We start from the raw sequence: 20838 nt of genomic DNA, 5'->3' as shown, positions 1-20838 counted from the left end.
CTCCCAAAACACCTTTTCCACAGGACCTGGAAAGGTTTTCATGGAAGCGGGATTTTTTTCAAAAAACAGATGTGAAAACCAGAAAGCACTTCCAGAACCATGCCAGCCAGCCTCACTTTTGCACCGTAAGCTGCTGTGACCCATGGCAAAGATTGGTTTTATGCATCTAACCCAAGGCTGAGGGAAGCGCCAGCGAGCTGTGCCGCCAGGTGCTTTAACGGAATTACGCAGCAGGCCTTTAGGGCTCCCTGGGACACTGAAACGTGCAGTTACACCACTGCGCTGCCCTGTTTACTCTGAAGCCCCGCACCGCCCAGCCGCGCAGCGGGCTCAGGCTGCGGAGCGGGGCCCGCCGGCGCTGAGGGGCCGGCCCGCGCCGTCACGTGCCCGGGCCTTCCGCACACGTGACCGCCTCCCCGCCCCGGCCGGGCGGAAGTGACGTCAGGGCGATCGGTGCGCAGTTGTGCGGTGCGGCCGGCGCGGAGCGGCCGCCCCCTCCCGTCCCGTGCCGCGCCGCGCCCGCGGGGCCGCGCACGCACCCACGCACGCAGGCGCGGGCACCCGCACGCACGGCTCAGCCAGCGCCCGCCGCGCCGCCCGCACGCAGCGCCGCCGCTCACGGTGAGTGCGGGCCCGGGCCCGGGGGGGACGCGCGGAGCTACGCCGGGGCCGCCGCGCCATCCCGGGACAGGTACGGGCCGCGGGCCCCGGCCCCGCCGCGCTGCGGCCCGCCCGGCGGAGGGGAACCGGCTCCGGCCGTAACAGGTACCTGCGCAGGGCCCGCGGCCTCCCCGGCCCGGCCCCCGCGGTCGGAGCGCGGCGGGGCCGGGCGCTGGTGGCGGCGCAGCATCGTCCGGGTGCGAACTTGGTGGAAATGGAGCGTGTCGTCATGAGGGCTCCGGCCGGCTGCGCTCCCCTGCGCGGCCTCGGAGGCTGCGGCTGCGTGCGGGAGCGGTGCGGGGGCCGCGTGTGCCCGTAGCTTTGTGAGCTGCAGGCAGCGATCTCGGCTCGGTCCTCGGTGGTCTCTGGTGAGGCAGAAAGGGAGGAGGTGCAAACGGGGCTCGCCGTGCTTTTCTGCGTCGTTTGGAGCCGTAGAAACAGCAGCCAAATGGTGAAAGCAGTGCTCTGAGAAAGGTAAAAAGTCAGGGATTCGATGAGGGCAGCCAGCCGGCTCTCGGGCAGAACGGCATTCGGTAGATCTTACTCTGGTTGTGTTTCTGCCCGACCGTGAAAATCAGGAGGAAGAAAATACATGTATTGCAAAGGAATGCGCACTTCGTCTCACAGTGTCTGCATTGATCTGTGGGTTTTTACATTCATCTCTGTGAAACTTGATTTGTTCTTGAATGCTGAGTCTTCGTGTGCATGTTCCCTCCTGCGAGCAGACTTTCTGCCTACTATGATGCGATTTTGCTGCAATATGTGTAATTGTCAGTGCCATAAAACTTGCACGCTGGTAGAACGCACCCTTTCCTGCGCCTTTGGGATGGTAATTACTCGAACTCAGAGGTTGGAATGGAGGAGGGCTCAGGAGGCTTTTGGAAATTCTGTGTTCGTTGTGGCTTGTGACAATTTCATGTTATTTCAGAATGTAGTAGGGAATAAATTGAAAATTAATGTAACGAAAAAATGCTTTCTAGGATTTTAGGAAGAAACAGCTCTGGGGCTTAACTAAAAAGTTCTAAATACATTCTAAATTTCTTAATGTAGTGAAGTTATATTCTTCCAATTTGATTTTTTTTCTGTTTCTCATAGTTGATTAACTTCCTCTAAATTTGGCAATAGACAGGCTTCTATGATTCTTACAGTAAGGGCTTGGTGATTTGAAGACTCGTTTGAGGTGAGAATACACACAAATTCAAAGTTATACAGGAGATGCAGGGATTGGAGCTGGCATCTTCTATCCCCTTGTACCATAGCAACAACAGAAATTATAGACTTTGAGAAATATTGTGCAGTTTGTTTAATGTTTCTGTAAGTTAGAAGGGGTTTTTTTGAAGAAAAGAAGGTTTTGATAATATTCTGGGGTATTTTGAAGACTAGAGCAATGCCACAACATACAAATGAAGTTGGATCACAAGCAGGATCTTAGTGTTATGCTTTTTGTGTAGGTTTTCTTTGTGTGAATGACATGTGAAACTGTTGCGTCTTTCACATCTGATCTTGTTGTCTCCATCCTTACTGAACTGAGTACAAGTAGTGTTGGTGTTAATGTAGGTGTATTTTACATAGGAAAAAGCCCCTAACAAACCCTTGGTAGATCAGGCTTGCAGGTGAGAGTTGTATTCCCTAGAAAGGATTAAAAAGCCTGAACTGCTCCATTCCCTTTTTAGCCTTAGGAAAAAAGAAGGCATGCACACAAAACAGAATGCTTGGAGGTGTCTTATTCTTTCTCTGTGACAACATCTCGTAACTCAGGGGAGGAAGACTTGCATGGGAACGAGAGTTCCAGCTTTGTGTTTTACTTTGTGTGAGCTTTGAGCAAAGACGTTGACTGTCCTTTTCTAGACTGTGGTTCTGCAACCTCAGTCTGTCCCGTCACTGTCCAGTGCTGCTCCCTTCCTTGCACTGGAACTGGTCTTGGCCATCTGAGGATGTGTCTCAGTTCTCCCAAGCTGATAGATGGAAACTAGCAATCCTTTATCCAAAATTCCTCCAGCAGAGCCCAGAATCCTGGCAGCCAGCTTATCTGCTCCAGCCTGGTGAGGGGTCGCAGTGCAGGGATTGCTTGCCAGCTGCATGGCCGTTCTGTGAGCATTGATTCCATCTGCCTGCACTCCTGGGCTGCCATAAACCTCTGCTCTCTCCTGAACGGGCTTCTCCTCCTTCCTGGGAAAATTCAGTGACTTTTTTTGAGGTCTTTGGATGAATGGAAGGAATTAAGTACTACCTGCCAGTACCAGTACAGCATGGGGTGCCTTGGCTTGGTCTCTATAACATGAGCCCCCCTTTTTTTAACTAATTGTGAGAAAAGTGCCTGTTATTTGGCCTTGGATTTGCATCAAATGGCCTGTTTGGTGGCCGAAGGTTTAACATAGTGTAACTGAGACCTTAATTGTCAGTTGTTTGAAGAGCTGAAGTGTCGTGCACTATTTTCTTTGTTACTTAGCAGTGGAAATTACTTCTTTTACATTACCAGGCACTTATGTATTTTACTTGTATTATGCTTTGACTGGAAGTCAAACGGGTAAAATGTAGAGTGTTATTAAGATGGTAAGTAACTTAGCAAGTGCAAATTGGGTCATTTGTACAATTTCATGGCAAATGGCATTCTGAAAGTGTTCCAGAGTGGATCGATGTTAAACACTGCAGTGACTTGGTGTGAGTGAGTCTGCCTAAGATCCTAGAAGGAAAACATTACTAGACCACAGTAGTGTGCTTTAGCCAAGGTATTTGGAGATTCCTCCCCAACTCTTGTGGTGGAATTGTCATCAAAAGAGTGTTAAATGGAATTTGGTAGATCTTATTCTGATAGTGTGAAAATCAGGAGCAAGAAAATACGTGTGTTACAAAGGGATGTGCAGTTTCTCTCACAGTGTTTGCATTGATCTGTAGGATCTTACATTCATCTCTGTGAAATGATTTTTAAAAGCAGAGTTTCCTAGAAGCATGCTTGTCCTGGATGTAGCAGGAAAAGCTGTGTGCGAAACAGATCCAACTGGGGTGGTAGAGCTTCAGCGTTATCGGTGGTTGGCCTTTGTGCTCAGCTTCCCAAAACCTGGGTTTAAGAGGAGGATGGTTGTCCTGGTATCTGCACCAAGATGAGACCTAACAGGCCTGATGAAAACTGAGTTTGATTGCCTGGCTTTAGCAAGAGTGAAAGGTGAAGGTTTGCACTTCCCAGCGTCCTTGTGCACTCTTTAATCAGAGCATCTTTAATAGGTATGATTGCCTTCATTTCAGCTGAAAGAGTAATTCCTATACAGTTAGCTCTGTGCAATTTATATACATGATGCTCTGTAGACACTTATTTGCATATTCATTAACATGAGAATGCTTTGGAGGGAATGCCAACAAAGCAGTTGAAAGACACAGATTCTTTGGGTTCCCTTTATACCAGTCCTCCCTAGTGTTTGATGTGGACTTGGAGCATTCCAGGGAAGTGGACTGCAAGGTTCCACATCTTAGTGTGACAGATGCCCTTCCAAGTAAAATTATGGTAAGAGTGGGATGATTGCAACCACTGGTAATACTACATAATTATACCTACACGTTGGGTCCTTCAGAGGAGACCTGAAAATAATTATTTTTAATTAGAAGTGGTCTGACATTTTGTCTGCATTACAGACTGTGAGCACTTTGTGTAGGCTGGTGGTGAAAGTACATCCTTGTCCCACCAAAGCTGAATTAATTTGTGCGTGAAGTTGGAAGCATGGATTCATTTGTAGTGGAAGTGAACAGCTTGAGGCTACCACTGTTATAGGGTTTTTTTTCCCCTTACTCAGGTGGAGTTCCTCTCTGTCAGTTTGTACTTCCTTTGAGATCAGGACTGTGTTGTCTGTTTTTTCTCTTTAAGCCATCTCCCATAGTGTATGTCCATGTGTTGTTCTGCAGTTCTACTAATATTTCTAATAGTTGGGATTTTTTTGGTGTATTTTGCCTAAATATTCACAGGAGGCCCTTGCTGGTTTTCCACCTGACGGTTCTTTTTGTTCACTGCCATTCAGAATGGTGAGAAAGTTCCAGAGTGTTTTCTCCTAATGGCTATAGGGACTGCAAGGAGGAGCAGCACATTTGTGGAATACGAGGGTGTGGGAGAGCATGGTGTTGTTTGAGTGGAAAGGTTTATCCATCTCCTTAAGGCTTTAACCCATAGCTGGGACATGCTGAAACTGAAGTGAAGCTTGAGCCCCTAAGGGTTTTGTAAATTTAGAGACAAAATGCAACAAAATCAACATTGAAAGAGGAGCAGAAATGCACATGAGAAGAAAGTGCAGGGATATATAAAGGGAACAAATTGAAAGTTTTCAAGTAAGTGAGAATTTTACTTGAGGGAGAAGGATACACTGAAGCAAGTATGGGAGAAAAGAGCAGCCTTGCTAAAAGAAAATGCTGGTCCAGCAAAATACACCTGTTGATTATGGCACAGAGTTAATGCTGCTAAAACTCCACAGGGCTTCAGTGGAATATAGCACTTTAAGTACTATATATAGCACTATAAGCCCTTTTTTTATTCTTGAAGTATAGCTTGCTGTAGAACATTTTCAAAGAGATTTGATTCAAATGGCTCTAGGTGTGGCTCAGGTGATTAAAACATGCTGCTCTGGGGAACTTTATTCATCCTAAGTGATGTAAATGGCAGCTTGTTTGCTTTGTAACTCAGTGGATTCTGTTTTCTTGATGTGTAATCACATATGAATCTGAACGAAAAAGGCAATCCTGTGTAAATTAGTATGGTTGGAAAGTGAGAGGAGGAAGCCCAAGAAACTGATGAATCTTGTCATTATCTTATATTGACTTGGAGTGTTTTGTGAAACCTGGTTATAAACATTCTGACAGCACTTACTGGTTCCTAATTTTGCACAAATGGCAGTTTTATATCTGTTGTGTACCAGGTGCTCCTAATTCTCTTGGCACAGAGCTGGTTTTAGTGTTCCTTTAAAAAGCAAACTGTTTATGCTTTATAGAGTCACTTACCCTAGGTTTATCAGTGCACCTATACTGATAAACTCCACTTGGATTCTTGCCATAACATATCCTGTAACTAAGGTAGTGCATGTGTAATTAAACTTCCTTGTTTCATAAATTTTATTTACAAAATTTCCTTAAACTCTGTTTAACTGCTTAGCACCCAGTTGGTTTAAGACAGCATCTCGAGATGTAGAAGAGGAAGTTCAAGTGTCAGCTATTAGCAGTTAATAAGAAAGTCTGGTTTCATAGAGTGCCTTTCTGTCTTGGGTGCTTGCAGGAAGAATCATTGAGTGTCCTGAGTTGGAAGGGACGCACAGGGACAATCAGTCCAGCTCCTGGCCCTGCACAACACCCCAAGAATTCCACCGTGTCCTGAGAGCATTGTCCAAACATTGCTTGAGCTGTGTCAGGCCTGGTGCTGTGAAAAGTGCCCTGGGGAGCCTGTTCAGTGCCCAGCCACCCTGTGGGGGAAGAACCTTTTTCAAATACTCAATGTAAACCTCCCCTGTGAAGTGAGAGATGTGTGTATATCTATTTACCTATATATGCAGAAAATCAGATGATTGAAGATACTGAGCTTTAAATATGAAGATTTTTTCCTAAAATACTGGAGTAGTAGTTGTGGACAGTATTCCTGTGTGAGGCACTTTGAAGCATCTTCAATGCAATTTTCTTTTCCTTGGCGTTTGCATACAAGGTTCGTTTTTAAAAGGGATTTGATTTTATTCCTGTGGGTGATGCTGGCTGTAGGAGCCTGGTTTTTGTGTGAGTGCATTATTCAGAAATGACTGGACACAACTGTCAGCTTGTCATAGGCTCTGAAGATCTTGGCAGGAGGTAAATGAAGACAGAGGTGTGGGCTCGCTGTCTAAATGCGCAGAGCCTTGTGTCACTTGCCTCTGTAGTAGTTGGGTGTTTGATAGTTCAGTGCTGGTAAAGGACTGGAATGCCAGGCTCCAAGTGTCAGTAGGAATAGACTGTAAGTATTTGCATCCCTTGGCTGGAGGCTTCAGGAAAGAACTGGGAAGAAAGCAAGGTTGGAAGGTGGCAGAGAGGCGCTGAGTGATCGATAAATGGTAGGGAGGTGCTGAATGATTGACAGATGGCAGGAGCAGAGAGGTCCAGCGCAGGAGAACCCCTGCAGTGGGTTTGGATCTGCACACCATGGGGAAGCTCTGGGCTATGGAAATATTTTGAAAGCGCACTCCACAGCAGGGAATGTTTCATTCCTGAGACATTCTCTGGCTGATTGAGGGTTGGGATGCTTTGAAACTTCTTCCTGCAGTGATTCTTTCCTGCCTGTAGCTACAGCTTTAATGTTGAGAAGTGGTGGAATTGTTGCTTTTTCATTTGTTACATTTTCTTCCAATATGTTTCCTTGTTTCCAGTTTCATGTTAGTTGTTGCAACTTCAAGCTTTCCCTATACTTAAGTAAATACTGGTTTTCTTTTTCTTTATTTCCTGATTCAGTTGCTGAAATCATGAATCCTGTGTATAGCCCTGGATCTTCTGGGGTTCCCTATGCAAATGCCAAAGGAATTGGTTATCCAGGTAAGCAGCTCTGTTTTCTGGCGAGTTTCGGTTACACTGCTCTTTGTTCATGGTCAAGAAGAAACTGTCACTTATGAATGCCTTCATGTAAATCTGTTTTGGGATTAAATTTAAAAAGTGGCATTTCAAGAGTGATGTTATTTCTTCTGTTATATTTCTAACTTCAGTATCTCTTCCAATGCAGCTTATTTTAGGAGTTATAATAATTACGCCCTGCAAGAAGAGGAGGCAATCTATTTCTGCTGCCAGTTGACTGGCACCGTTAACCTTTCTATCCTCTAATTCTTGTTCATGCTGTCTGCCCTCTGACTGCCCAAAGCATGGCATCAAAGGTGGCACCAAGAAAATGGTCAAAACTGTTTTTGAAACGGAAATACATTTAATTTCTTGTTTTATCTGCTCCTCATTGACTTACAGTTTTTCATGAGGTTTCCTCCCCCCTATCTTCTAATGTATGTGCAAGGAGGCTTCATTTCTGATATCTCTATAGTCTAAAAGTTGGATGAGGCAAAATTAGATTTGGACAGAACTTTCCAGGAAGGCTGAAGAGAAGTCTGCGTGCATCTGGGAGACATTGCAAGCAGTCTATCTTGATGCTGTCTTTTTTTTCTGTTATCTCTGACAGAAGGGAGTTTCCATCCTGGGAGAGGATGCAGGGTCTTTTCTGCTCAGCTTTGTATTTCATAAGAAGTCAAACTTCTTTAGCTTTTACAGGGAGGCAGTTTTGTGATTTAGTTGGTATCTGTGTTGGGAGGCAGAAATTATTCTGTGCTGGTACTGTTTATATTCTTGGTAGCTGTACTATATTTTCCTATCATTCTTAAATCTGTTTTTCACCTTGGGTAATGCACTAGAATTCCTGTTTTCCTGTTCTACTTTTTTCTGTTCCTTCTAAACAGTGGTGCATGAATGAATTACGTTTATTGGGTTGATTGTCTCAAAAGCATTTTAATTTTATTTTTTGCTTTTCATGTTCCTCAAAGTAGTGTACCTTCCTTGATTTTTTACAGTATTTATAAGGGAAACACAAAATGTGTTTAAATGTTTTTAGGTCTGTTGAGTGACTGGAATGGTGCAGTAATAAATTGTAAAATTGGCACTATGTAATCATAAGTCCTGCAGGATGGTTTTACTCTCTGTAACTGTCTTAGTTTTTAAGGCTGTAGTAATCTTATAATAAGGCAAGCAGCAGAGGCTTACTAATTAATATAATATATGGACAGTTATTTCTGTATTTATAATAGATTGCTTCTTCCAGCCTTTCTTTTGCTTTAGATAAAGATTATTATGGATTATTATGGATTATTTGAATATAACTTCATATCTTTAGCTCTGTTCATTTTCTAAACTTAGATTTATATTATTCAGGTTTTGATTTGTACTTATAAGCATCTACGTACTGCAATGAGGCTTTTGGCTATACTAAACTAAGTTGTACCTTAATTTTATTTAAGAAAAAATACTATTGTAAATTCATAAATAGCAGTTTAAACAATATTACAATCTCTAATTGTTTATCTACTATTATTTATACTAGACTATATATTTAATTATGTAAGTACTTTGTTTGCCAGTCTGCATAACTGAAATAGATGGACTTGATATAGAATTGTTGCAGAAGTGCCTTAAATATCATGCTACAAGGTGGTTACTTAGAATTCTCCCTTGCATCAGTCAGTTGGTCAGTTCACACAACTATGACCCTTAAATTCAGCTTAGTCAATAATGTCTTACATTAGATAGTTTGCTGAGCTACCTGGTCCAGGCTTTAAGATTGTGGGATAAATACAAAGCACATTCTCTCTAAAATGAAAAGTAGACTTGCATTTTAAGATTTTTTTTTTAATGTTGCATGACTAAGTCCCTCTTCTTTGCTTCCCCTAATTTAAAAGCTGCAGATTCTCCACTCCCAGTCATTGCATTTACATGGGTTGCATGGTGATAGAAAGTGAGGAACACAGCAGTAGGTGGAATGCATTACTGAAAGGCAATGTGTTTCTAAAGCTGTTGCATATTTAATAACTGTTTATATTATACTACACCTATTTTAGGCTGTTGGATAGTTTTACAGCAGCAAGAAATCAATATTCAAATGTTCTCATATGGATGGAAGTTCCTTGTAGAAGCTAAAACTGCTGCTTGTTGTAGTTACATTTTCCACAAATGACCTGTTTCTTAGGTAGTTCAGTGCTCCTCAGTGCAGCTAAAGTTGTGAAGAAGGAAAGAAAGGACTGAAAATGTTTCCCACACACAGTTGCAGATGTGTATTGTGTTTGAGTAAGGTTAAGCTGTACTAAAGCTTTCCACCAGCAGCTTGTGAGTTTGAAAACTGAAGAGCTATTTACACTCTGAAGTTATGACTTGGCGATGTTATTTTTAACTTTGATTTTTAAGCCTAAGGCTTTTCTTAGCCTTCTCCGTGCTGACCACCTAATAGTAGTGCCAAGTGTATGTCACTTGATATGTTTACAGAGTGCTTTACAAAACTGGGTTAGCATATATAGTCCTGAGCTAAGTAATTCTTATTGTTGGGAGTAATTGCTGAGGACTCTGGGATTCATAGTGAAATAAAAACCCTTCGAATTTGAACAGCAGTTTAAAACTAAGCTCTGAGTCTGACAGTGGGTATGCAAATATTAATTGCCTTTTATCTGAAGGAGCTGAAATCTTTATAAGTAGAGAGGAGAATGTGGTAGTAACTCCATCTTTCTGAATACAGACATTACTTGGCTTTACAGATTTGAATAATGTAAATAGGTTCTTGGGAAAACTAATAGCTATGATTAATTCAGAAATTTCACTTAATCTGAACAAGCTTTGTGTCTTTCAGGTAACAAGCTTTTGCTAATGCCGTGTTGTGCCTTACACTGGAGTATATCACAGTGTTCTCTGGTGCAGAAGTGTTTCACTGTCATTTTGCCAATTCCTCTGTGAATCACTCATTACTGCTGTCACAGTGTGTGTCTGAAACTGGGGAGCTCATTTAATACCCAGTGTAGTAGCACATATGTGTAAAATTCAGCAAGCAATTTGGGCTGCTACTGCCTTGTACTTTTTACTTGAGATACCTCTGATCTGGAGAGTCAGAGTCACTCTAACTTCTAGGAATTTATTTCTGTGAAAAAGTCCATTCAGATAAGTACTGTATCTACTTTTGGGGGCTACCTAAAAACAGAGGCCAGACTGTTAAGGGAATAAAAAGCAATTCTGTTTCTTGAAGGGCCTTCAGGTACATTTAGGGCAGATGAAGCCCCCCAGGGGCTACACCCAAAAATGGACCACGGCTCACAGGTTTTCATACTTTTGTAAGTTTGGTCCATTTGCATATCGGGGTTAATCTTCCAATTCCACCTTCAAGTAATGAAGTCATTTACCCCCAGTTTGCTCCCCTGAAACTCAATTTTGTTTCATCTCTCAGGGCCAGAGTCAGGGAGGTGTCCTTGATTGCTAGGCCTGGAGAGGGATTGTTTTTTCTGACCAAAATGCAAAGACAGTAGCTAATACTCTATATGGAGCTTAGAGTTAGAAAGAAAATAATTGCAAGATTACAAATACATGAAAAATACAAAAGCTAAAATCTTAAGGCATTATTTGTATGTCACACCAGGAGGAGGAGCGCAGGACAGTTACGCAAAACCAAGTTTTGCAACTAACTTAGGAGTTACAACGGAGATGGCTGGAAGAGGGTGTAAGAGAGAATGGACTTGTGAAACCATAGCTGTTCTCTTCACTTAGCATTCATCTTCAGGGGGCTTGGGAGAGGGAGATTGCAGTGTTTTATTTGAGAAGGTGGGATTGAGGGCTGTTTGCTTGCCTCAGTTAAAGCATGTGCAGTGAGAACTTTGAGCGTGAAGTCAGTCTAGAAGATAACTGTGGCGTGTTCTTTCTCCTAGCTGGCTTCCCAATGGGCTATGCAGCGGCTGCTCCTGCCTATTCCCCCAACATGTATCCTGGAGCAAATCCTACCTTCCAAACAGGTATGTGGAATTGGGGTCTCACAGCAGGGACCTGACCTTTGCAGGTGGTTAGAAGCAAGAATGAGGAAAAGCTGTAGGGGCTCACAACAACACTTGTACTGTGGGATAAGTTTTATATTACCTTGGACATGACTCATAAGGAATCATCTGATAAATTAAAAACATTATAATCTTAAGTCATACTGCATGTACCTTTCAAGAAGGGAACAGCTTCTTTCAGTTTTTTCTGTATTTCCAGGTAATCCTTGAGGTTTGCATTGCATTTCTCTTCACTGCTTCATTCATGGCTCTGCTTGCTTTGAAACCTTCTGGTCATTTCCAGATTTCTGTTTTTTCTTCTGTTATCCTCAAATTTTTTCTATTTTATCCCTTTCTTAAATTGTATCTTTCCAAGTTCAGCTTGCTGGCTTCTCTCTGCCCTTAGGATTGTCTTGCACAAGCTGATGGTCTGGAAAGCCTGGTTGCTGGCTAAAGCTGATTCACCATTGTAGATGCAGGGCAAGGACTTAGGTTACTGCACTTTCATGTGTGTCATTTAAGGAAGGGAAGGAGATGAGCCTAGGAAAAGGGGAGTGGGAAAACAGACATGAAGAACAAGGCACTCACCAAAGTTATTTTTGTGTCGTTCTGCTTTCATTAGTAGAACATGATTTTAATGTGCTAATCCTCAGAAACAGAAGCTGGTCATGTGTAATTTCCACTTAAAGCACGAACATGCTGATACAACAGTATTCTCCCGATGGTTATTTTGTATAGGAAGGAATTCCTTACATTGCTTTGTTAATGCAGAGCTGGGCATCCTCAGAACTCTTCCACTTCCATGTATCATGCCAGTTTTTCAGAGATACGTGTGGCACATAACCAAGTCTGTCCCTGAATGCCCTTGTGTAATTTCTGGCAGTAGGAAAGGATACTTCTCGAAATTGGGAAGCTTATGCTGTGGAAGCTTGCTTGGTAGTGAAGTTCAGTATTTGAAATGGATGGACTTCATTAACTACCAGGAGACTCTTCAGGGTGTGGCAGCAATTACTTAGACAAAAGACTCATCTAAAATGTTTGCCTGCAGAACCTGTTACAAGTGTGTAGCTTTCCTTGGAACTGTGTGGGATTCTGGTTGGTACAACCTCTGTCACTGTTCAGTTTGCTGCTTAGAGGCAGAACTTGTCTTTGGCCTTGAATTTAAAGTAAGGAGACAGATTAATGTTAGAGATTCCAGAAACTAAAAAAAAAATCAGTCCCATGGCTGGGTATTGCCACTGTGCCAGTATCATATCTGGGGATGCCAGTTTGCATCTGCACTGGATTGCTCCAGAACTTACCCCAAGAGCCATGTTCAAGGAAGAGCAGTTCCCATCAGGGTGGAGCGCTTAGCTCAGGTGGCCGAGCCCCATGTGGGCTTTTATCATTGGCTTTATTGCTGTCAGGCCCTTCAGTTTCACTGCTTTCTGTGCTGCCCTGCATATATCCTGCAGCTGTGCTGAGGAGGAGCTGTAGGCTTTGATCCTAGGAGCAGGTAACTGAGAGGTAGATCCAGCCTTAGTACAGGTTGCAGTTTGCAAATCCTGCTGCAGAAAGCTGAGGATAAGCTGCATGGAATCAATTTAACAAATCAGGGGAATTCTGGCAAAGATTCTTGGCCTGTTAGACTTAGTCATGTTGTACTATTAGTTTGCATTGATTAATCTTGGAATATATCTCATGTCACTGCCATATTTTCTGAAAAGTCCTTTTTGTCCTTTTGCTTCTCCTGGGAAGCTGAGAAGCCTCAGAAAGAAATGAAAACGATAATTATCTGATTGCTTCTCCTGTGTTTGCTGCTTTTCAATGTGGTCTGGAGATTGTTTACCAACTGGTCATTGTTTGATTGGTTTCATGTGAACTGTTTTAACTTAATGACCAATCACAGCCAGCTGTGTCAGGACTCTGGAAGAGAGAGTCACGAGTTTTTCATTATCATTCTTGTTAAGCTTCTGTCTGTATCCTTTCTCTATTCTTTAGTATAGTTTTAGTATGGAATTCTTTTAATATAATATCATAAAGTAATAAGTCAGCCTTCTGAGAACATGGAGTCAGATTCTCGATTCCTCCTCCATCTGAGTTGCCTGCAAATTTGACAATCTCATACTATATACCAAAGTCAAAGAAAGAACCTTTTCACTTATAAGAAAAAGAAATAAAGATGCATAAAAATCATATACTGTCATTGACTGTCATTAATTTTTTAAAAACTAGTACTGTTAGTCTTTATTGCTGTTGAATAGGAAGCACAATTTTATTTCAGAACTAAGAATAGCTTTAATTTTTAGCTGCTCTTCAAGCTGTGAACAAAAGTTCAAAATGTACAGACCTCTAATTCAGGCAGATAACAACTTGGAGCACTTTGTCCTAACAGCTGGGATGGGTTTATATCTTTTTTTAACCTTTCTGATGTAACAGCTTGTTTGTAGAATCAAAGCTTTTGTAAGTCCATACTACACAGCAGTATTTGAATGTGCTGTGCCACTGCTGTTACAAAAGGGTTCCTTTTTACAGGTAACTGTCATAAATTACTGTGGTTTTGACTTATCCTGTCATTTACTGTTAAGGTCTTTGTTCCATATTCTGGAGAAGAAAAAATCAATGCAATGGCAGCATACCTCTTGTGCAGATTTACCACTTTGCAAGAATGAAAGAGAAATTGCCTGTGCAGCTGCATCAGTGGGTTTTTAGAATGAAAGTGGGCTTCACTGAGGATGTGGTTGTAGTGATTCTTCATGTTCAGCATTTTGTAGCTGGGGTTTTCACCACAAATAGCTCCCCATACTAATAGAAGTTACTTCCTCAGCATGCTAGATCTGTGAAATACTTAGGATCTCTAAAAGCAGGAGTTCAGAGTAAGTGCTGTGGTACAGCTTTTTTAATGGTAAAAATTCTATTAAAAAGAAACAGTCAACCTTTTTCTTTGTTAGCTAAGCAACTTTTAGTTTGAAGAGTGTCGTGAAATTGCAAAGAAGCCCAGCCTTCTTCGAGGCAAATAAGGGTCATGTGTCATCATGCTGTTTGCACAGACTGATTTTTGATAGCACAAATGCCACAAATTCTCTCTGCTATACAACTTCAGATCTGTTGTCTGTATTGAAGTCAGCCCATTCCAGACAGTTTTTTAAATCAACCTAATCTTTACTCTGATACTCTTTTATTTTTTCTGTAATTACTAAGTGTCTGTTTTTTCTTGCCCTGCCCTGGTACTAGTTTATTCAATTCCAACTAACTACAAATTGTACCCGTGGATGTCATATCTCACAGTGTGGTAGACCTGCATGAGATCCAAGATCTTTTCACAGCAGCACAGGCAAGGGCCTTGATGCTTTCTTCAGACTAGGTCATGCCTGTTGTGTGCTATCCTGAATGTTAAAGCTGTTGGATGCTGCTGCTGAAGTGTTCATATTCCCGCTCTGGCCATGGAATAATCTTGGCGGTGTAGCATGCAGAAACATTTTATATATGCACACGTTATATATATCACAATCTCCTCCATGCCTCTTCAAGCCCTTTTTCTGACCCTGAGACCTTGTCTGGTGAGGGCTGGAGAAATTATGGAAAAGCTGTCTTTGGGCAGTATGAACCAGCAGTTTCCAGTTATCCCTCTAAAAATTCCTCAGTTCCAAACATTTACAAAGGCAGGCTGATTTTGGGGACCTTATAATAGGAATGCCAACCACATTCTGATGTCATCTGGAATCTTACTGTAGTATAAAAACAATTCTTAAGTGATGTTTAAGGATATGTCTACATGTATAATACTCAAAAAGGAGATTTAAGGATCTTAGTGCTTTCCAGGTTGAATTTGCAGTTGCACTGAACTTTGCAGTGTTTGTGTTTTAAAGGTATAGCATTTCATGTTTATCTTAGCCAGCTCAGAAAATGCCAGAAAACAAATAGAAATAAAGGTAAGTTGAAGTAGAGGTTGCAGATTTTGTCTCTGTTCTCCGAAAATCCATCATGAGGTCTTTAGATGATTTTGGCTTTTGAAATTCTTACTCTTGTGCTGTATCATCTCCTACAGCAGGTTTGTTGACTGCTGCTGTGTTTTGCCAGTATGATTTAGGGGTGTGTGGAGAATTGTCTGACACATGTGTCAAGTCCCCCTATGTAGGGGTGCTGCCTAATATGCCAAATCCTGGTATTTAATGTGTTATTATGAAAATGCACTTTTTGCCCCATATCCATAGACTTGAAAAATAAATTGTGCAAGTATACAGTTACCTTTTCATGCTTAGTTGACACAGCCAAGTACTATTTCCAGGCTGTTGCCAGTGTTAGCAAATGATAGGCCTTGTGCTTGGATGTTGATACTAAATGAAGCACTCCCATGAAGCTCATGGAGTTGGGGAATATGAAAGTCATTGTAGCTGCCTTTGGGAAGCAGCGTGCTCTGTGTGTGAATGCAGATTTGCTTTGTTCCAGGTTACACGCCAGGCACCCCGTACAAAGTGTCCTGTTCACCCACCAGTGGGGCAGTGCCGCCCTACTCGTCGTCACCCAACCCCTACCAGACTGCTGTGTACCCAGTCCGAAGTGCCTACCCCCAGCAGAACCCATATGCACAGGTACGTGGGCAGAGCCACACAATGCCTCTGTGGCCCCTGTAATCTCTGTGAACTCTTAACTTCTCATCTCATTCACTTCTTTGTGCATTGGGAGAATTTTTAGCTGCCTGCTATATAAGAATTCTTAATACAGTGATTTAGTGTGTGTGCAATTTTACATCCTCTCTTGCCTGACAGTTACTCAGCACTTACTGGTAATGTGTTCACTCTTCGAAGAGACACTAAATTCAGCAGTTATCAGAACCTGCTGGATCCTATAACTATCAGTATCCTGGTTTTCTGTTTGTAAAAATTGTCATGATTTTTGTTATGAAGTTTCTGTTGTAATTTCACAGATTTACCAAGTCTCATGCTAGGGAAGCTGTTGAAAACTATTACAAAGGATAGAATTAAGACATTGCAGGAAATATGGTATTTTAGGGAAAAGTTGGCCTTTGCGTGGTGGGAACTCACCTGGCATGTAAACAGTAGCTGAAGAGGATTAAGAAGCATGTAACAAGTTTTATTCAGTCTGCTTAGTGTACTTGGATTTGCCAAAAACATTGGATTCTTTTACTAAAAGCAACTGAATAAAAAGTTGTGAAATAATGAGAAGTTCTGTCATGGATTAATACATGAAAGGGATCAAAAGGAAGGGAATGAATGATGCATGAGCCCTTATTGTTGAACTACTAAGGTCCGTACTTCACATATTATCCTAAATGCCTTAAAAAGGGATAAAATGTTAAATTGCAAGTGAAACAATTGTAATAGTTAAGTAAATGCTTCAGCTTCTCTGTAAATTCATTGCATTTAGAGTAATACTTTTATTTTATGATACATTTGTGAAAGAAGCTATCATTTATCTACAGATACACTGTAGTTACTTCATGTACTGTTTTTTCTCCAACAGCAAGGCACTTACTACACGCAGCCTTTGTATGCAGCACCACCCCACGTAATCCACCACACCACAGTCGTGCAGCCCAATGGAATGCCAGCAACCATGTACCCTGCTCCAATCCCGCCACCCCGAGGGAACGGGGTCACCATGGGCATGGTGGCTGGGACCACTATGGCAATGTCAGCAGGTGAGTGCACTCACACCAGGGCTGCTTCTCAGTGGAGCTCTCCTTTGAGCCCGGGGGGGGCACAGCTACATTACAAAATGTGATGCCACAGGTGCACTTGACAAAATCATACAACTTCAGTTCAGAAGGACTTGTGCAGGTTGTGTGTCTTCACAGAATTCCTAGAATGTCTGGGTTGAAGAGCCCTTCAAGATCATTGAGTCCAACCCAGCCCCAACACCTCAACTAAACCCTGGCACCCAGTGCCACATCCAGGCTTTGTTAAGCACACCCAGGGATGGTGACTCCATCACCTCCCTGGGCAGCCATTCCAGAACTTTATCACTCTTTCTGTGAAAAATTTTTCCTAATATCCAACTTGTATATCCCTTGGCACAGCTTGAGACTGTGACCTCTGGTTCTGTCAGTGTTGCCTGGAGAAGGAGCCCAGCCCAGCTGAGCACAGGCACCTTTCAGGAGCTGCAGAGAGTGATGAGGGCACCCCTGAGTCTCCTTTTCTCCAGGCTGAGCACCCCCAGCTCCCCCAGTGGTTCCTCACAGGGTTTGTGTTCCCAGTCCCTCTCCAGCCTCATTGCCTCCTCTGGACACGCTCGGGTGTCTCAACATCCTTCCCAAACTGAAGGGCCAGAACTGGGCACAGCACTCGAGGTGTGCCTTCACCAGTGCACTTCTGAGCGACTCCGGCTAAGTCAGGGTTTGTTCTTGTTCAGCAGTACCTTGATCACCTCTAAGGATGGAGGTACCACATCCTCTTTTCAGAGTTAGTATTATGGGAGAGCAGTTTTTCTTCATATCTGTATAGAATATCACTTACTCTTGCACCCTTTGTTTCTCCTCATACCAGTGTCAAGAGTGTGACTTCCTCTTCCCACTCCAATTCTCTATGTAATTTGAAAGAGGCAGCCTCTAAGAGCTGAGGAAAATGCTGTGTTCTGGGCTCACCCCTCATATCACAGACCTTTCTTGTCTTGAGATACAACACTTTGTGTGTTTGTACTACCTGCAGGTCCTCTGTGTCATGGGAAATGGTTGGGGATGTCTTCTTCCTGTTGCCACAGTCGTTTGGTGTTTTGCAGAGAATGGTGCTTAATCAATAATTCAGTATCATCTCTGAGTGTTTGCTGAGGAGGTGCCATGCTTTGTTACTCACTGGGTGTTAACTCACAAAGAAAACTCCGCATTCACTCAAGGGATGCTAATTTTAAAATCTAATAAACAAGAGCCGTAAGTTTGTTTTGAGATTCTGGTTTCTATCCTGTCAAAGTTATTATTGAATTTTAGAAACTTCAAAACCAGAGGAGTTAGGTGTCATAAACTGAGCTAACAGAGCTTTATTTGTGGAGAAAAGGCCTATCTGTTATAATGCAAAGAACTAATTTATTCTGATTTATCAGTCAAGTTATCTCTACCATCAAATATTCTTAATGGCATGTAAAGCCTGCTGTGGGGAGAATTGCTTATGTTGCAGGGTTTCTGCTAGGGCTATTTTTCAGTAATGAATATCTTTGTATGCATGGGCCTAAACATCCACTGGGCTACAATGGCCCCCTGGCATAAAGGTTTGAAGAAGACTGGGACTGGAATGCAAAACAATACTGGTAATTTTGAAGATGCGTACGTTGTAATAGTCTTTAAAATTACTTAGATTTTTTTTCTCCCCTCTCCTTTTTTTTTTTTCCCTCTCCACTAGAATTTTTGCTTACTGAAAAACTGTTCTCTTCATTCCAGGTACTTTGTTGACAACTCATTCCCCAACTCCAGTAGCCCCTCATCCAGTTACTATGCCCACGTATCGGGCTCCAGGAACACCAACCTATAGTTATGTGCCCCCACAGTGGTGATCATCCTGGCAGTCAGTGTAAGTTGCATTGAAAGCAGTTAATCTTTCTTACAAACAACAGTATTTCAGGTTCTCTGGGGGACATTTTGCAATGGGGGGGTGCTTCTGCAGTATTCTAGTTGAGCAGGAATACTCAAAAATCCTGCTGGGGTTTCTTGGGTGGTCTGTGTCTACAAGTCATGAATAATTTTCACAATGCATGATTGTCAAATACGAAAGAATGAGCCTTAAGTTTGCCTTACTAAAATATATCTCAAATTAAATGTAAGCAGTATTTTGGAATCATTGGTAATTTGTTCAATTCAGAAGTACTGTGATTCCTGAATTGAATGTATTTGACTTGGTAGTCAAATTATCTGTGATTGCCTAAATATGTAGGCAAGGTGTTTTGCCTTGCTCAGAAGGTGAATATTTGTCGCAAACTGCTGAAACCTTGAGATGATTTGAGATAACCCTGAGATAACTTCATATATTCACTCTGTTTCAGGTAAGTATCAGTTTGTATTTCATGCAGTCAGCATGGAAAAATCATTTTTAGTGTGAACCAAAATTTAGATAAGGGGTTTCAAGAAAAGTAGTTTCATTTTGAAATCTACTATAAAGTGGGATGGATTATGGGGGTGTAATCTGTGTCAAACTGACAAAAGGACTAATATTTTTGTGATACCCATTTCATTTCTGGTTTGTTGGGTTATTTTTAGCTTAAGTTGAAAACTTCTTCATTTGAATTAGTGACTTGTTCAGACCAACTAAACTTGAAATTTTCGCTTTTTAGTCCATTTAGTTTATGACAAAAGTGAACTTTGTTTTAACTTTTTCTGGATTTCTGTTTCAGCAGTTAGAAGTGCAGAGTTCTGAGATTGCAGGTGACCATTCCCTTTGAGTTAGTAATGTAGCAGCCATTTCTCATTGTGCTGGGATGGTGCACAGCTGTCTGCAGATCTGAAATGCTTCTCATGAAGCACTTCAGCCAAGAGTCTCACATCACACAAATACAAGAAGTGAAAATTATCCTGCTAATAAACTCATGACTGCTGGTAATTAAATTTAGCACGAACTACCTTCTTAATATTCCATCTTCTACCTTTAAAACAATGGCAGTGCTGACAGAAAGCTGGACTGGACATGACCAGAGCAAGTCCATGTAGTGTATTCTTAACTCAAAACGTGGCAGGATAAGTGCTAGGGCAACATTATTTAACACTTGGCATTTGTTGGTGTATGTGGTACATGCAATGTTAGTGTGTTCTGCCTCACTCAAATGGTATTTCACCTAATTGAGAGTATTTCCCACTCTTTTCCCCCTCTTAATGTAGGTTTAAAGATGGGAGATATGCAATCAAGAAATTGAGGTTTAAAAGTTGGTGCTGAAGCCCTCATGCCTCCAACCAGGACTTTCCTTCTGAATGCTTTCAACACTTGGCTAAACACTACTAATTCCTGATCACTGAAGATTTTCCAGTGCTGCATATCTTACATCTTGGAACTCCAGCAGTTAGTCTTAAAGCAAATCCTGTTTTGTGGACTGTCTTGCAATTTTTTAGCTAATTATAATGATAAAAAGGGAGTATAAATTTATTCTGATCCATATCTAGTTGAATGCATGTTAAAACACAAAAACAAAGCTTGCTCAATCTACCTGCAGTGACTGATGCAAAAACCATCATATGCAAATCCAAAGGAACCGAAAAGTATTTTACAACTTGTATCACTAATGCACTGTTGTAATGTATGCAGGGTCTGACAAGGTAGAATCATGAAAGTGAGTTTCTTTCTATAATGCCATAACATATATTAGATGAGTGCTTCAGCCTGTTTCAGGTTGATGGAGTTGCCAGTTTCAAAGGGGCATATTTTTGTTTAAGTGATGTGTTCTTTTCAAATTCAGCTAATAATTTGGAGTGACTGGAAAATGAGTCAGACAAGCTGTAGACATCCCGCACACCATTAGTTTACTTCATACCTTTTCATTTTCATTATATGGAATCAGTGTTATACAGATGCTCTTAAGGATCAGAATTAAAGGTAGTGCTGTGTGTGCCAGTAAATAAGGCAAACTTCCTTGAGGCAAAACTGGCTCTTAGGAATAGTAGGAGGTGGTATCACCTGCAGAATGAGTAGCATGTCCTGGGGAGATTTCTATCCAGTACTGTCTTTCAGATAATGCAAGATGTGTCAAA

At 42.0% G+C, this 20838-nt stretch overlaps 1 protein-coding gene across 3 annotated transcripts; it reads left to right on the top strand.

Moving 5' to 3' along the window:
• Nucleotides 1-440: 440 nt before the first annotated feature.
• On the top strand, nucleotides 441-20047 carry FAM168B (family with sequence similarity 168 member B). 3 transcript variants are annotated; one of them, XM_038146010.1, is made up of 7 exons: nucleotides 441-621; nucleotides 7102-7182; nucleotides 11076-11159; nucleotides 15606-15748; nucleotides 16641-16818; nucleotides 18547-18676; nucleotides 19975-20047. In XM_038146010.1, the coding sequence occupies exons 2-6, from the start codon at nucleotides 7113-7115 to the stop codon at nucleotides 18657-18659; spliced, it is 588 nt and encodes a 195-aa protein (XP_038001938.1). In that variant the 5' UTR covers nucleotides 441-621; nucleotides 7102-7112; the 3' UTR covers nucleotides 18660-18676; nucleotides 19975-20047. The 3 variants fall into 3 exon arrangements, with proteins under 3 accessions (XP_038001938.1, XP_038001940.1, XP_038001939.1); XM_038146012.1 differs by lacking the exon at nucleotides 441-621 and adding an exon at nucleotides 717-765; XM_038146011.1 differs by lacking the exon at nucleotides 441-621 and adding an exon at nucleotides 830-1134.
• Nucleotides 20048-20838: the final 791 nt, after the last annotated feature.

Source organism: Motacilla alba, chromosome 9 (assembly GCF_015832195.1).
Source record: "Motacilla alba alba isolate MOTALB_02 chromosome 9, Motacilla_alba_V1.0_pri, whole genome shotgun sequence".
Classification (NCBI taxonomy): domain Eukaryota; kingdom Metazoa; phylum Chordata; class Aves; order Passeriformes; family Motacillidae; genus Motacilla; species Motacilla alba.
The sequence above is the reverse complement of the archived record's forward strand: the minus strand, read 5'-3'. Positions and strand labels throughout refer to the sequence as shown.